The sequence below is a fragment of the Aegilops tauschii genome, chromosome 2, assembly GCF_002575655.3.
Source record: "Aegilops tauschii subsp. strangulata cultivar AL8/78 chromosome 2, Aet v6.0, whole genome shotgun sequence".
NCBI classification, from domain to species: domain Eukaryota; kingdom Viridiplantae; phylum Streptophyta; class Magnoliopsida; order Poales; family Poaceae; genus Aegilops; species Aegilops tauschii.
Window position 1 is genome coordinate 133,232,691 of NC_053036.3, and position 16,911 is coordinate 133,249,601.

The 16,911-nt window shown below is 46.0% G+C and overlaps 2 protein-coding genes across 2 annotated transcripts; both read left to right on the forward strand.

Annotated features, from left to right (window-relative positions):
* Nucleotides 1-6,436: 6,436 nt before the first annotated feature.
* Nucleotides 6,437-16,699, forward strand: LOC109764149 (uncharacterized). The gene is made up of 15 exons (XM_020323003.4): nucleotides 6,437-6,765; nucleotides 7,149-7,302; nucleotides 7,396-7,443; nucleotides 7,853-7,913; nucleotides 8,040-8,072; nucleotides 8,314-8,438; nucleotides 14,044-14,178; nucleotides 14,479-14,555; nucleotides 14,650-14,897; nucleotides 15,334-15,390; nucleotides 15,464-15,632; nucleotides 15,744-15,801; nucleotides 15,887-15,972; nucleotides 16,072-16,128; nucleotides 16,315-16,699. The coding sequence occupies exons 2-15, from the start codon at nucleotides 7,170-7,172 to the stop codon at nucleotides 16,387-16,389; spliced, it is 1,362 nt and encodes a 453-aa protein (XP_020178592.1). The 5' UTR covers nucleotides 6,437-6,765; nucleotides 7,149-7,169; the 3' UTR covers nucleotides 16,390-16,699.
* LOC123497028 (uncharacterized) lies at nucleotides 9,370-11,202 on the forward strand. Its single transcript, XM_045232791.2, has 2 exons — nucleotides 9,370-10,510; nucleotides 10,784-11,202. The coding sequence occupies exons 1-2, from the start codon at nucleotides 9,427-9,429 to the stop codon at nucleotides 10,828-10,830; spliced, it is 1,131 nt and encodes a 376-aa protein (XP_045088726.1). The 5' UTR covers nucleotides 9,370-9,426; the 3' UTR covers nucleotides 10,831-11,202.
* Nucleotides 16,700-16,911: the final 212 nt, after the last annotated feature.

Genomic DNA, 16,911 nt, shown 5'->3' on the forward strand with positions numbered 1-16,911 from the left:
TGTCTGTTCTGTTTTCTGTTGTATTTTCTTTTTATTTATTTATTTTCTTTTCTGTTTTATTTCATTTAAAAGTATTTAGGTATTTTATAAAATGTGTTTTCTCCACCATAATTATCAGTGCAATTTCTGGCATGGCCCGAACATTTTTGTTTAAATTTTTGAAAACTTTTATTTTCCACTTTAAATTTAATTGAAGTTTGAATTAGGAGTTTGAAAAGAAATGTGTTCCAAATGTGATCAAGCCCTGTTTAGCAACATGATTAGCTTAATCACAGAGGGTTACTGTAGCATGATCCTCAGGGTGTTACACGGACTGAACCTTCTCAACCACCACACCCATCAGGGTGCGGTGCTCCTCCACGATGGAAGCACATCGCAGTGCCTCCACCAGAGCGTTTGGCGCCTCTAGATTAGTGGAGGTCGCTGCCGGAGTTGGTGCTCCCCCTCCTTCAAAGGGGGTTGCTCGCTCGATTCCGGAGCCATATGGGTCTCCGGAATAGTGTTCGGCTGGGGGCCGGACTGGTCAAGGCCCCCACCGTCGGTCTCCATGGGGGTTGCACCCCGCATGTTCTCGGCAGCCAAGGCCTCACCCTCAGGCGCCGTATTGGCAGCCTTCCTCACCTCTCTGTGGCCTGAAGAGGCCCTTCGGGACAACACTTCGGTGTCATCCACGATGGCTGGCGGAGAGGCTTGCGGAGGCGTCTCGTTCTCCACCATCTCCGGTGCCAGAGAGTTTCCCTCAGATGATGATGGTTGGGGGAGGTCGCGGGCCGGACTGAAACACACAACATAATATGTTATATTACAATTATAAAAGACCGGATATCTGTAAAGTATCCTTTGTCACTTACGATGTGGCCAGGGGCTTTTTCCTGGGGCGCCTCTTGGGGGTGTGTTGGGCATCCATGTCCGAACCATCGGAGAGGGTTATCTTCTCTCTCTTGGACGCCCCCTCCTCCAGGTCTGCGGAGGCCGCTCTCTTCTTTTTCCTCCCCTTGAGGGGAGAGTCACTTTCCGCCTCCTCCTCCTCTTCGTCTTCATCTCCCTCGTGGGAGGAGGGGACTTCGGTCTCTCCGGACACTGCGTCCGAAGTACCTTTACGACGGAGGCCGGCCTTGGTCTCCTTGCTCTTCTTCTTGGCCTTCTTCTCCAGCGTCTGTGAGAGGCGCCAGAACCAGCATCTTCGAGAGCTGGGGCGTGGCCGGGTCTTCAGGCAGCGGTGCCGGACTCTTGATCCGCTCCGCCTTCGCTGTCCAGCCCTGTGAGAGGGACGGAAAACTCATTATCCCTAAGAATTTATGGACCAAAGTATATGTTCGGATAAAATACTTACCGGAGTGGCCGGATTCGCGTTGTCGAGGCCGATGTCTTCAGTCTTCTTTGGCCACGTTTTCTGGGCCTTGAAGAGTAGCTTCCAGATCTCTTCGTGCATTGTGCCGAGGAAGCGCTGAAAGGTCCAGGGACCTTCCGGATTGAACTCCCACATATGGAGAGGCCGGTGTTGGCAGGGGAGGATCCGGTGGAAGAGCATCACCTGAATCACGTCAGTGAGACTGGTGTTCTTGCTTATCATGTTCTTGATGCACTTTTTCAGCGTCATCACTTCCGCGGTCGACCCCCAGTCCAGACCCTTGTTGGTCCATGACGCGAGCCGCATTGGGGGTCCGGATCTAAACTCAGGAGTGGCCGCCCATCTGGCGCCGCGGGGTTCGGTGATGTATAACCACTCCTGTTGACACACCTTTACGGTCTCCACGAAGGCCCCTTTAGGCCAAGTGGTGTTGGGGAGTTTGCTCACCATGGCGCCGCCGCAGTCCGCATGCTGCCCTTCGACCACCTTCGGTTTCACATTGAAGACTTTTAGCTAGAGGCCAAAGTGTGGGGGGATGCGGAGTAGCGCCTCGCACACGACGATAAACGCCGAGATGTGGAGGAAAGAATTTGGGGCTAGATCATGGAAATCTAGCCCGTGATAGAACATGAGGCCGCAGACAAAGGGTGGAGGGGAAACCCTAGCCCGCGAAGGAAGTGAGGGATGAACACAACCCTCTCGCCGGGCTCCGGGGTGGGGATGACCTGCTCCTTGGCAGGGAGCCTGTGTGCGATGTCCGCAGACAGATACCCCGCCTCCCGGAGATCCTTTACATCCTTCTTCGTAACGGAGGAGGCCTCCCACTTGCCTTTCGAGCCAGATCCGGACATGGCCAGAGAGGTTGGCGGCGGTGGGAAGGATCAAAGCTTGGGAGCTGGAGCTTGAGATTGGAAAAGCAGGAGAAGGAAGAAGGCGTGGGGAGAAAAGAGGGATCTTTATCCACTTATATAGGCAGTGAATATCAAACGCCCCCCTCAAGCCTTAAAACTCGCCTGTTCCCAAGGGGCCGTGCGAATGGCACGATTGGATTACCCAAACCCGTATTGATGAGGATCTCGCAATAAGCGGACACGATATCTGTTTTGACAAGACGTGTCAATAGAGGCCGCGCCTCGAAACGCGAAGCGGGAGGCAAAAAACGGTTCGAAATGTTAAAGAGCCCAAACGTGGCGTTTCACTGAAAAAGTTGTCAGTTGACAGACATTATTTTGATTAAGTATTTCGCCTTCGTGGTTGAGGGTTGTGACTATAATGCAGAGCCGGATATAATTCTTTTATTCAGAAGATTGCTTTGAAGTGTTCGGGAGGAGGAACCCGCCTTGCAATGCTGAAAACAATCCGCGTACCGAACATATCGTCATTGAAGACTGGTTCAGGGGCTACTGAAGGAGTCCTGGATTAGGGGGTCCTCGGGTGTCCGGGCTGTATGATATGGGCCGGATTGATGGGCCGTGGAGATACAAGGTAGAAGGCCTTCCTCCGTGTCTGGATAGGACTCTCCTATGCGTGGATGGCAAGATTGGTGTCTGCATATGTAATTTCCTTCTTCTGCAAGCCGACTCTGTACAACCCTAGGCCCCTCCGGTGTCTATATAAACCGGAGGGTTTAGTCCGTAGAGGCTATCAGAATTCATATAGACTAGACATCTAGGGTTTAGCCATTACGATCTCGAGGTAGATCAACTCTTGTAACCCCTATACTCATCAAAGTCAATCAAGCAGGAAGTAGGGTTTTACCTCCATTAGGAGGGCCCGAACCTGGGTAAACATCGTGCCCCCTTTGTCTCCTGTTACCTTCGATCATCAGACGCACAGTTCGGGACCCCCTACCCGAGATCGGTCGGTTTTGACACCGATAGTCGGATCTAGAAGAAGTTCGACTACATCAACCGCGTTATCAAATGCTTTCGCTTTCGGTCTACAAGGGTACGTGGACACACTCTCCCCCTCTCGTTGCTATGCATCTCCTAGATAGATCTTGCGTGAGCGTAGGATTTTTTTTGAAATTGCATGCTACGTTCCCCAACAGATTTAACACCGCTGCTCCTCTTGTCCCCTCCAGCCAGCACTTGCTCCAAAACGATGCCACCAGGAGGGAGAACGACACCAATGTCACCGTCATCGTCCGATTCAGTAGATCCAGATCTAGGGTTTCCCCTGGAACATACTGATCGAGTTAACGTGACCTGCAATGACGATGCCTCGAGAAGGGAACAACGCCAGATAGCTTAAACAACACCTTTTTTCGTAAATGCAAATGGCATGCACATAAAGGTAATGTTTTCTAAACATTTTAATATCTTATTTGCATTTTATGAGTTTATATAATTTGCTATGAATTTTTAAAGTATCAGTCAAATGATCAAAAGGCACTCAAACGACCTTGGAGACAAATCTAAGGGCAAAACTTAGCAAAGCCGAAGAATAAGGGCAAACCCCACGGACTAGCACAACTGAAGGCAAAAATGTAATTGTCCCTTGGTTTTGTTTTTACTCGCCTCATATTTGCTCTCAAGTGAAAATACTGGGTATTTTTGTCTTGTGACACACCCATTTTGCCCTTTGCTTCCACATCACTTCTTCCCTCCAGTATAGTTCCGTGAATTCCTCTTTGATTTTCAGCTTGTGTAGCGATAGCCCAACCCGAAAGTCATCTTTTGATCCCGAGCTCATATGCTCCCGCATGAACAGTAAAATCGAAAAAATATAAAAAAAAATTCAAAAAATTCCAATTTTTTTTTGAGAGAAACATTGACAAAAGTTCTAAGTGCCTGCAAAAATTCATCATGAAATCACATTCCTATAAGGCGTGGCAAAAAAAAAACAAATTTAGTGCTTCAAAATGCTTTTGAAAGTAGCTTTTTCGGAGTACTATTTTTGTTTTTTTTGCCATGCCTTCTAGGAATGTGATTTCACGACGAATTTTTGCAGGCACTTAGAACTTTTGTCAATGTTTCTCTCAAAAAAATTAGGAATTTTTTGAATTTTTTTCGATATTTTTTTGATTTTACTGTTCATGCGGGAGCATATGAGCTCGGGATCAATTCCTCCGCGTCCCAGCCCAACCCTGCGTTGTCTGTTATGTAGTACCTCCAGGTCACGGCGTCTACTACTGCAACGACCACGACTCTGATGGTTCATTCACTACGATCTAACTATTGTTATGGTTTTATTATACTTATATATGTCGTGGTTCTAATTAGTGGTCTAATTGGGCGTTTGAGCTTGTTGCATGGGCATGGGCTAAATAAATTGGATAATCCTATTAGATAACCTCGGATAATCCTATTAGATAACCTCAGATAATCCGCAAAAATACCGGAAATCCAAATTCGTCGGATATTATCAATACCCTATCCGCTACCATAGCTGTCAGATATCCAATGGACCAAAATCCGTATCCACATCCATATTCTCAAAAAACAGATGCGGGTGCGGATTCAGAACGGAAATTATCTGTACCATCTACATCCCTACATGCCAGACATGTTCAATGAGGGTCGAGGCGTGCTGAGTCGTGCCGGCCCAATTGGACAGGTCTCTCCGCATTTGTTTCGTATGAGATTAGGATATGGGCCGGAGGAAAAGAAGCCCAACAAACAATGCACACCACCACCACTGCCTCCCACCCAGAGAGCCTGGCCAAATGGGCTGTGCCAACTAGGTCGGCCCAGCAGCACGCATGCACGACACGACATGGGCTAAACGGGTCGTGCCCAGCACACGACACGCCAGGGGCCGTGCCCTGGGGGGCTGGAGGCTGGGAACAAGGGCCAGCATGTCATGACCTGTTTATTTATTTATTTATTTATGTTTTTTATATCTATATCTATACCGAATAATAAATAGGTTATTGCTTCTGGCGGTATGTCATGAAAATTGCACCCAAAGTTACAAAATATTACCCACCAATGCCACCTATAAGTGATAAAAACGTTTTACACACGAGAATCCCCCTACCTGGGCCGGCCCATGTACTAGGAACCTCCTATACCGCGCTCTGGGCGTTGGGAGAAGATGCAGCACGCCCGTTTGGGCAGCCCCATGTCCGGGCGACCTGTTTTTAAAACTTTGTTTTTTATTTTTATTTTTCTTTTCTGTTTTCGTTGTTTCTACTTTAAATAATTTGGTGTTTGAAAAAATTTCCATTTTTTTAAATGAGGTTTTTAAAATAAAATGTTTAGTAAATCATAAAATTCTTGTGGATTCAAAAAATGTTTGCGATTTTGTAAAAAAGTTTGCTTATTTGAAAAATGTTCAAAAATTAGAAAACTAATGCTCGAAAATAAAAAATGTTCATGATTTTTTTAAAAGTTCGTGTATTAAAAATGTTAATGAATTTGAACAAAACTTTGCCAATTCAAAATATGTTCATGAATGGAAAAATATCCTAAAAATTCAAAAGTTGTTCATGACTTACAAAATAGTTTATTCATTCATAAAGTGTTCGCTTATTAAAAAAATGATCATGCATTTCAAAAAACGTTTGTTAATTCAAAAAAATGTTCGTGAATTACAAAATTATTCCACCAATTTGCAAAAACTGTTCGTCGATTCTAGAAATGTTCGCCAATTCAAGAAAATTGTTTAAAATTCTTTCACATTTTTTTGAAAATATTTGCACACAGTATAAAATGTTCATGAATCCAAAAAATTGTATGGAATAAAAAATGTTCGAAAAATTGTAAAAGTATTCATAATTTGAAAAATGTTCATGAGTTTAAAAAAAGTTCATGATTTAAAAAATTGTTCATGATTTAATGAAATGTAGAGTGATAGTGTATCTTGGTGATGCAGCAATATGTGGTCATGACCATTGGAGAATATGATTTTTTTCCTGTTGCACCGCACGGATCCTTTTGCTATGCTAGTATGCCCTTAATAAAAGGTAAAAATCACACGACCCGACGTGCTAAAACGTGCCACGGGCCGGCTCGTTTACTAAATGTGCCGCGCAAGCAAGTGGCCGGCACGGCACGGCAAGGGTGGTTAGCGATCTCATCTAAAAAAAAAGGCACGCCACGGCCCGTCTAATAAACTTGTGTTTGTGGGCCGTGCCGTGCTGGCCCTTTTGGCTAGCTCTGCTCCCCAGCTAAAAAAAAAGGAGAAACCCACTGACTCCCGAATCCGACTCCCGTCCCCGATTCTCCTCCCGATCTCGCAGGCTCGCCGCCTGCCTCGCCGGACGCCGTCGCCACCACCGGACGCCAGGAGGCAAAGAGCCGGCCCTGCCCGCAGCGCTCACCCAGCGCCCCTGCCCGCCCCACTCACCGGTCGCCCACCGCCGCAGCGCGGCCTTGCCAGTCGGTCCCCGGCAGCCGCCCATTCCGCACTCGGCAGCAGTCCTGCCCTGCGGCCGGCGGTGTGCAGTTGCAGGGGCCAGCCGATTTGAGGTACCTTTTGTCCGTTCCCCAAGTTTTGGTTGGTCTCATTACGAATTTAAGGTTTATATTGATGGATTATCTATCAGGTGGATTATGACAGTGCTATCTGCCACGTACATTAGCACACACACATAATTTTGCACATAATTTCTTGTGTCCAGTTATGTCATCATGATTGATACTTTTTTTAGGGAATTATGATTGATACTAGAATGTAAATTTTCGCTGTGTCCAGTTATGTTATCATGATTGATACTAGAATGTAAATTTTCGCTCTGTCCAATCAGGTGAATCATGATTTTACACAGAATTTGCTGTGTAGAATCAGGTGGATTATGATAGTGCTATTCGTAAATTATAATTAGTATGTTAACATGTCATATTTGCCCTAGATCCGCCACTGATCAGCGGCGATGGAGATCCGACACTACTGGTCGATGGCTGTCGCGGCCGTCGGGTTCCGCCTCGTTCTGGTGCTCTTCGGCGGAGACCTCCACCTTGCCTCCCGCCCGGAGGTCTCCACCCCCCTCACGTCCCTCCGCCGCCGTAAGCACACCTCCTTGCTCTCAGTCCTTCCCCTGCAAACCCCAGCCCTTTTGTGATGTCAGCGTTCTCGTTTGGCTCCTGTGTATGTTGCAGTGGCAGAAGGATACTGGCTGAAGCAGGTGTCCATGTCACCCTATTCTGGTACGTTACGCACCTCCCCTCTTTGATCGCTTTGCTAACTTTTAGCACTTCACATTTGCAACAGAATGACCCAAATTTTGAGGCCAGGATAGTCGGGTGGGAGGTGGTATTATTAGGTAGTACGAGTATTACAGAGCAATCTTTAAAATGCTTGACTGGGTTTCTACTGAATACTGATAGACATTATTTCATGTTAATTTTTCTGTAATGAACTACTGATAATTCCTGATGGATGAAATATGATATGACTGAATGACTCCTACTTAACATCAGAGGCCTAGACGCTTCTTGCGATTACATCATAAATCTTAGCAATTAGCCATGATATTTTGCTCTTTTTTAATGTTGATGTGTTAACAGTTTGAACTTGTAAATGATGGTCCAGCCTGTTGAATGATCTGTTTTTCAGGTTCGATGTATCATGGTTCCCCTTTGCTTCTATCAGTTCTTGGTCCGCTAACCAGTAAAAGGTGATTGGTCCTTTGGTTTGATGCTTCTTTGATCATTTCTTTGATGTTGCCACTGTTGCTATGTCTCTTCATTTGACCAGATCACCATATGAAATGTTAGCATTCTAACACTCCATGATGTCACAGGTCAGGTGGACACCATTCTCATATATATTGCAGGTAAATAAGTTGCTATGTACTTTTCTTTTAAACCAGTATATATTTGTCTAAGATTAATAACTTGTTCAAGTATACCTGATATTCATAGAAGAAAATCAGTTTTCTTAGGCTTTACTTTTTATGTTCTTTATCTTGCCCATGGTATCATTCAAACCAAAAAAAATGTAACCATGAACATTTCCACGACTTTTGCATTTTGCTGGCAGTCATGTAATATTACACTCATGAATGCACAACACAGTTTGGTTTTTGTGGCTGTAGATTTTATAGCTGCTATGCTCATTCGATCAACTGGGCGTACACTCCAAATGGCACGTAACAGAAGTTTGAAGTCTCTTGACCTCACAAAATCAGTTAACAATTCTGGTGAGTCATACTAGTTAATGTTATACTTGAGATGTGCTTTATTGAATCTTGAGCCAAAATTGCCTTTTGTTTGCACCACCCTCTACTTATTTTCCCAAGTACCAACGATCAGAAAGGTTTTGAAATTTTTGATACTTGTGATGGGCAGCTCCGGAAGTGAAATCTTAAGAGATGTTTTATTTGTCAAGTAGTTGTTGTCATTCTAAGCTTTATATTTTCTTAAAGAAGGAAACCCACTTTTTCGACTTTTCCTTTACAAGGAATAAAAAGGGTTATGAATTTGCCTCGTGGAATTTAATGTGTATAGTCCTCTGTGTTAGAGTTATAATATAAGTCATGTATACCCCTTTGTATTTATCCCGTAGTATAAGGGGTTTCCTGCATATGTACCACACCTGTACATGTATATATATCGGCCTATGGCCTCATGGGAATATAAGTTGCTTATTCCTAACATGGTATTAGAGCTAGGTCAATTTTTTGCACGCCGCAACTCGTGCTATTGATCTGTCCCGATCGAGTCGACCGTGGCTGCTCCCGCTCGAAGCTCTCTCCCGCTCGAAGTCGGCCTCCGCTGCAGCTCTCCCCGTCGACCGTGGCTGCTCCCGCTCGAAGCTCTCTCCCGCTCGAAGTCGGCCTCCGCTGCAGCTCTCCCCGTGCTCGTCCGCTCCTCCCGCGGCCGTCCGTGCTCGGCCCCGCGGTCGCCCGTGCAGGTCCGCTCCTCCCGCGGCCGCCAGTGCTCGCCCGTGCTGGTCCGCTGCTCCGCGCCGCTCGTTCCCTCCTTCGCCCGCCCGTTCCCGCCAGGACTTGCGGTCCTTCGCCCGTCTGCTCCCGTCTAGCCTGCTCTGATCGAGATCCCCTGCCGCTTGGCCTCTGCTGATTTCGATCTTATTCCTAAAAAAAAAAGTCTGCTGCATCGGGCTATGTCGCTGTCCCTCGCTGTCCGGTGATCTTCGACGGCACTAACTATACCGAGTTCGCTGGCTTCATGCGCATTCACATGCGTGGCATCCGTCTCTGGGGTGTTCTTTCTAGCGAGGTCTGTTGTCCGCCACGTCCGGTTCCTCCGGTGGCCCCTACTCCGCCGACTCCACTGGTTCTTCCTCCGGATGCTAATCAGGCCGCCAAGGATGCGGCTAAGGTTGCTGATGAGGCTGCTGATCGTGCCTATGATGAGAGGGCTCTGGCTTATGAGGAGGCTCTTCAGACGTATCATGGTGCTTTGTCTGTTTACACCCAGTGGCTTGATGATGATGCTCGTGCTGCCGCTGTTCTCACTGCTAGTGTTCTGCCTCAGTTTGCTTCTGAGTTTCTGGGTCTTCCTACTGTCTTCCAGATGTGGACCTGTCTTCGTCAGCGCTATGAGCCCTCTGGTGATGCCTTATACCTGTCTGTGGTTCGTCAGGAGCATGCTCTTCAGCAGGGTGACTCTACTGTTGATGACTTTTATGCACAGAGTTCTGCTATCTGGCGCCAGCTTGATTCTCTCCGCAGTGCTGGTTGTCGTACTTGCCCCTGCTGCCAGGCTGTCCAGGCCGATTTGGAGTTTCATCGCGTCTACGAGTTCCTGTCTCGGCTCCGTAAGGAGTTTGAGCCCCGGCGTGCTCAGTTGCTTGCTCGTGGTCGTATTTCTCTCATGGAGGCGCTTTCGGAGATTCGTGCTGAGGAGACTCGCCTACGCGGTGCTGGTTTGCTGGAGGTTCCCTCGGTGCTCGCTACTCGGGCTTCTTCCACTCCACCTGCTGCACCGCCCCATTCTCGCTCGAGTGCTCCGCCGCTCTTGCCCACTCCTTCTGGCGGCTCAGGTCGGCCCCGTTCACATTGTGATTACTGCAACAATGATGGTCATATTGAGTCCCAGTGCTACACAAAGCGGAAACACCTGCGCAAGGCGCGATCATCCTCCTCAGGGACTTCGTCATCTCCCTCGCCAGCTTCAGCCATTGCTTTGACCGAGCAGGATATTCTGAGACTTAAGCGTCTGCTCGCGGCTTCAGGTTCTTCCTCGACGGGTACTGCTGGTTCTGTGACTGATGCTTCCCGCACTGAGCACCCGCCCTCTACACAGTCAGGTACATCCCCATGGGTTCTGGATTCTGGAGCTTCTTTTCATGTCTTCTCATTCTTCCGCTTTGTCTTCTCTTCGCTCGCTGGATTCTCCTGTTCATGTCTTCACTGCTGATGGTACTCCACTTTCTGTTGCTAGTAGAGGCCATCTTTCTACTCCTTATTCTGTTCCTGATGTTGCTCATGTTCCTCGACTTACCATGAATCTGTTTTCTGCCGGTCAACTTACTGATTCTGGTTGTCGTGTCATCCTTGATGTTGACTCTTGTTCTGTTCAGGATCGTCGCACGCACACTCTGGTTGGGGCTGGCCCTCGCCGCCGTGATTCTCAGGGTCTTTGGGAGTTGGACTGGCTTCATGTTCCTTCCGCTGCCACCACCATCGCCAGTTCCTCCGCTGCTGTCGCTTCTGTTACTGGTTCCTTCAAGCAATGGCATCATCGACTTGGTCATCTGTGTGGTTCTCGATTATCGTCTTTAGTTCGTCGAGGTCTTCTGGGGTCTGTCTCAGGAGATGTCTCTTTAGAGTGTCAGGGTTGTCGTCTTGGCAAGCAGATTCAGCTACCATATTCTCATAGTGAGTCAGTGTCTCAGCGTCCTTTTGATTTAGTCCATTCTGATGTATGGGGTCCGGCTCCTTTCCCTTCGAAAGGTGGTCATAAATACTATATTATTTTCATCGATGATTTTTCTCGTTACACATGGCTTTATTTCATGACTTCACGTAGTGAGGTGTTGTCTATTTATAAGCGTTTTGCTGCCATGGTTCATACTCAGTTCTCTTCACCCATTCGTGTTTTTCGTGCTGACTCCGCTGGTGAGTATATCTCTAAGATGTTGCGTGGTGTCCTTGCTGAGCAGGGTACTCTTGCCCAGTTCTCTTGTCCTGGTGCTCATGCTCAGAATGGTGTGTCTGAGCGCAAGCATCGTCACCTTCTTGAGACGACTCGTGCTATGATGATCGCCGCCTCTCTTCCGCCTCATTTTTGGGCCGAGGCTATCTCCACTTCTGTCTATCTCATCAACCTTCAGCCATCTGCTGCTTTGCAGGGTGGTGTTCCTTTTGAGCGTCTGTTTGATCGCTCTCCCGATTATTCGATGCTTCGCTTGTTTGGTTGTGTTTGCTATGTTCTTCTTGCCCCTCGCGAACGCACCAAACTGACCGCTCAGTCTGTTGAGTGTGTCTTCTTAGGCTACAGTGATGAGCATAAGGGCTATCGTTGTTGGGATCCTGTCGGTCGTCGGATGCGTATCTCTCGAGATGTGACTTTTGATGAGTCTCGTCCTTTTTACCCACGCCCATCTTCCTCGGTCTTTTCCGTGGAGGATATCTCTTTTCTCACTTTTCCCGACTCCCCTATCCCTCCTGTTGCGCCTGTGCCTATTCGTCCCACTCCCTCTGCTTCTCCACCCCTTGCCGATTCACCGCCATCTTCCCCGGTCTCCTCACCTAGCATGTCACCGGATTCTACACCTTCATCTCCGGTGACTTCTTCGTCGCCTCCCCCTGATTCTACCTTGGCGATTCCTCCTTCTCTTGTTCCATCTCTTCCTCAGCATTACACTCGTCGTTCACGGCCTGTAGATACTTCCTTGGATGAGTCGTCCTCTTCCTCTCAGCCTACTTATGGCTTGCGTTCTCGTCCTCGTCCGCCTATTGATCGCTTTGGATTTCCCACAGCTGGTGCTGCTGTTCTTGAGCCGACTTCTTACCGTCAGGCTGTTGTTCATCCTGAATGGCAGTTTGCGATGGCAGAGGAGATTGCTGCTCTTGAACGCACTGGTACCTGGGATCTTGTTTCTCTTCCTCCCGGAGTCCGTCCCATCACTTGTAAGTGGGTCTACAAGGTTAAGACTCGCTCCGATGGTTCTCTTGAGCGTCACAAAGCTCGTCTCGTGGCTCGTGGTTTTCAGCAGGAGCATGGTCGTGATTATGACGAGACTTTTGCTCCCGTGGCCCATATGACCACTATTCGTACACTTCTTGCCGTTGCCTCTGCACGCCACTGGTCTATATCTCAGCTTGATGTGAAGAATGCCTTTCTTAATGGTGAGCTGCGTGAGGAGGTGTACATGCAGCCACCACCTGGGTATTCTGTTCCTGATGGCATGGTGTGTCGTCTTCGTCGCTCTCTCTATGGCCTTAAGCAAGCCCCTCGCGCCTGGTTTGAGCGTTTTGCTTCTGTGGTCACTACTGCTGGTTTCTCAGCAAGTGCTCATGATCCCGCATTGTTTATTCACCTTTCTCCTCGTGGCCGGACTCTTCTTCTTCTCTATGTTGATGATATGGTCATCACTGGGGATGACCCCGAGTATATTGCCTTTGTAAAGGCCCGTCTTAGTGAGCAGTTTCTTATGTCTGATCTTGGACCTCTTCGCTATTTTCTTGGGATTGAAGTCTCTTCTACCTCTGATGGCTTCTTTATATCCCAGGAAAAGTATATCCAGGATCTTCTTGCTCGTGCTGCTCTTTCTGACGAGCGCACTGTTGAGACTCCTATGGAGCTCAATGTTCACCTTCGTGCTACTGATGGTGATCCTCTCCCTGACCCGACGCGTTATCGTCATCTCGTTGGCAGTCTTGTCTATCTAGCTGTCACTCGTCCGGACATCTCTTATCCGGTTCATATTCTGAGTCAGTTTGTTTCTGCTCCCACATCGGTTCATTACAGTCATCTCCTTCATGTTCTCCGATATCTTCGGGGCACGATCTCTCACCGTCTCTTCTTTCCTAGCTCCAGTTCTTTACAGCTTCAGGCCTATGCGGATGCTACGTGGGCTAGTGATCCTTCTGATCGCCGTTCGCTTTCTGCTTACTGTGTTTTTCTTGGCGGTTCTCTCATTGCCTGGAAGACGAAGAAACAGATTGCAGTTTCCCGTTCGAGTGCAGAGGCTGAGTTGCGAGCTATGGCTCTTTTGACGGCAGAGGTGACTTGGTTACGGTGGTTACTTCAGGACTTTGGTGTTTCTGTCACTACACCGACTATGCTCTTATCTGACAGTACAGGTGCTATTAGCATTGCGCGCGATCCTGTGAAGCATGAGCTCACCAAGCATATTGGTGTTGATGCTTTCTATGTGCGCGCTGCTGTGCAGGATCAGGTTGTTGCTCTTCAGTATGTGCCTTCCGAGTTACAGTTGGCGGATTTCCTGACGAAGGCCCAGACTAGAGCACAACATGGCTTTTATCTCTCCAAACTTAGTGTTGTTACTCCACCATGAGTTTGAGGGGGGGTGTTAGAGTTATAATATAAGTCATGTATACCCCTTTGTATTTATCCCGTAGTATAAGGGGTTTCCTGCATATGTACCACACCTGTACATGTATATATATCGGCCTATGGCCTCATGGGAATATAAGTTGCTTATTCCTAACACTCTGCTTGCCTGATAGTGTGAATTTGTTGTTGGTAAGCAAAAAATATACAATTTTGTCTGGAAAGGTGAATGGAACATTACTCTTTGAGTCAGATGCTTTGTGCTTGTGATGCTTACTAATTGTTTATAGTACTAATTATCATGTTTGTTGACACTTACAGTGAACGTAAGCGCAGGAGATACTGCTTCTCTAATATATCTGTGGAACCCTTGGACAATAATCACCTGTGTCGGTTCATGTACATCACCAATTGAGAATTTAATGGTCGTGATAATGTTACATGGAGCCTGTTCACGTAAGTTAAACTCGCCGTGTTTCCCTCTAGCCTTCTCGGTTTTTCGATATATCTCTTATACTTCCTCCGTCCCAAAATAAGTGTCGCTGACTTAGTACAATTTTGCACTAAAGTTGTACTAGATCAGCGACACTTATTTTGGGACGGAAGGAGTATTACTTAAACTAGTTGTTTGCCTCATTGTTTGGCCTTTATTTGGAAAATCCTCAGTTAATAACATTTTTATGGAAGATAGTACAGTGATCTTCAGACAACCTAGAATTGCCCAAGTCTAATGCAACATCCTTGCAATTTTTGTAGGTCTTGCGCCGCTTGCTGCCTTTGGATATGTTATGGCAACACACCTTTCTCTTTATCCTGCAATTCTCATTCTACCTGTATGTGTCACAACCATTTTTTTCAATGTTCAATGGGTTTAGGGTTTAGTACATGCCATTTATCTGCATTGCTGATCAACTATTAGTTTTTCAGGTTGCTCTTTTATTGGGTTATGGTCCAGATACTCCTCCAACTAAAGTATTTCTTCAAAAAGGCTTGAGTGCCAATAAAATTGACATGTCAGATAATGGAAAAGGTACTAGCCAAAAAGGTTTTGGACAATTCTCATGGAAACCAATACTCCACTTCATATTGTGGGTGTTTATCTGGTCATGTTATGTGCTGTCATTGAACAGCATTATTCTAAATAAAGTGGGTGGCCTTCAGGAGATGTTTGAAAAGTAAGTTGTTCGACCATTTAATTCTTTTGTAGTCATCAAAACCGTGTGAAAGAGTGTCATATTTTCTGTTAACTTTTTTTTAATGAAAGGGGTTTCCCCCGCTCCATTTTATAGAATGAAGCACATTTTCTGTTAACTTCCCCCATTCATGGTGAATTTTAAAGGAGAAATGAATACAACTCTTATTTATGAATTCAATTTAATTTTGGTTATTTGCATACTCTCATCAGCATTATCGCCTATCCTCAACATCCTCTCCATTTCCCCAACATTTCAACTTTGTGTTGGGCCTCATTTAGTCAAAATCGTCCTTTGTTGCAATTGATTGCCTTTATCTGTTACCAAATGCCTAGTATCGACTTGTGTGCGTTGCAATTGACTGGCTTTTATCTGTTACCAAATGCCTATTATTGACTTGTGTGCATTGGTTTTGCAGGACATATGGTTTTATCCTTACAGTGAAAGATTTATCACCAAATATTGGTGTGTTATGGTAAGTCTTAAGAAAGTGTGATTGGAACCCAAGTATAGTTTGACTAATCTAATTCGTTTGAGAATTAATGCAGGTATTTCTTTGCCGAAGTCTTCGACTTCTTCAGAAGCTTCTTTCTTATAGTCTTTAATATGAACATCATTTTTATGGTCTTGCCATTGGCTATCCGTTTGAAGCATCGACCGTGCTTCCTTGCCTTTGTTTACACAGCAATTGTCGCAATGCTGAAATCTTATCCCTCGGTGAGTATATTTTACATGGTATTTCTGATGGATTTAATCCCTTGACTGCATAAGGTTGATGTTTAGTTTTGTTCTCTTGTTTTTATTCCTAAATTCATGCTTATCTTGAAGGCTGGAGATTCAGCTCTATATCTAGGACTTCTAGGCCTATTCGCCAATGAATTAGCGGGTACCTAAACTTCCGGTATCGAATATTTTTGAATTAGTGTGTAGCACTGTAAGAAGTTAATGCTCTTTAACTTTCCATCCTGCAGAGATGCAATTCACCTTCTTCTTGTTTTTTGGATATATTGGAGTCTCTCTCCTTAGCCCTGTCATGCATAACCTATGGATCTGGAGGGTCTCTCTCTCTCTCTATCTCTATCTCTATCTCTATCTCTCTCTCTCTCTTTCTACACACACATGTTGTGTACTGTTACTAACATGACAGTGTTCACAGGGTACTGGGAACGCAAATTTCTACTTCGCGACTGGTTTAGCTTATACCTGCCTTCAGGTAACTATCCCTTTGTGTGAGCACAATATTGAATGTTCCTTAGAATGCTGACTGATTGTTCCTTCAGCTAGAATAGTCATGTTTCTTAACTTAGAATGCTGAGGGATTGTAGTATGTACAGTTTCTCTTACTTGCCCTTTTGACATATTTATTATATAATTAATGTTTGCCTTTTCTTTTTTACAGACCGTGTTGGTCGTAGAGACTGTAAGTTCAATGATAAAGCATGACAGGAAACTAAGGCTACTTACAAAAGCCTAACATCATTCCTCAGAAGGTCAGCACGTCAGATTCTTTTCTTGCTGGTTCCCTATGATGCGAACTTGCGACCAGTTTGTCGTTCTGGGATTCTGGGTAGATGTAGTGGATGATGTTTCATGTCATGTTGTATTGTACCTCCCACATTTGTACAATATGGACCAGATTGCTTAGCCAGGATTAGAGAAAGAATATATGTTTCTCCCTCGAAGCTAACTATAGTCTGGCACTGAATTTCTCCATGGATCCCTTGATTATTGCCTTGACTGATCTTGGTGAAATTTATCGCTGGTAGTAATCAGCTTGTCAGGTAGCCTTTGGATGCTTCTGCTTTCGTTGTCAAGCCTATTTTCTTTCATGTTGGTAAAGCCGAGGTCATTGTCAGTCACACGTTGCAGTTTCTTACTCCCTATGTACTGCAAACCAATTGTCAGAGATGTTCGTGGCACAGAAACCTTTGAACTGCAACAGAATTTCCTTCCGATCCCAGATAGTAAGTTGAGTTGTTGATAACTGATCGAGCAT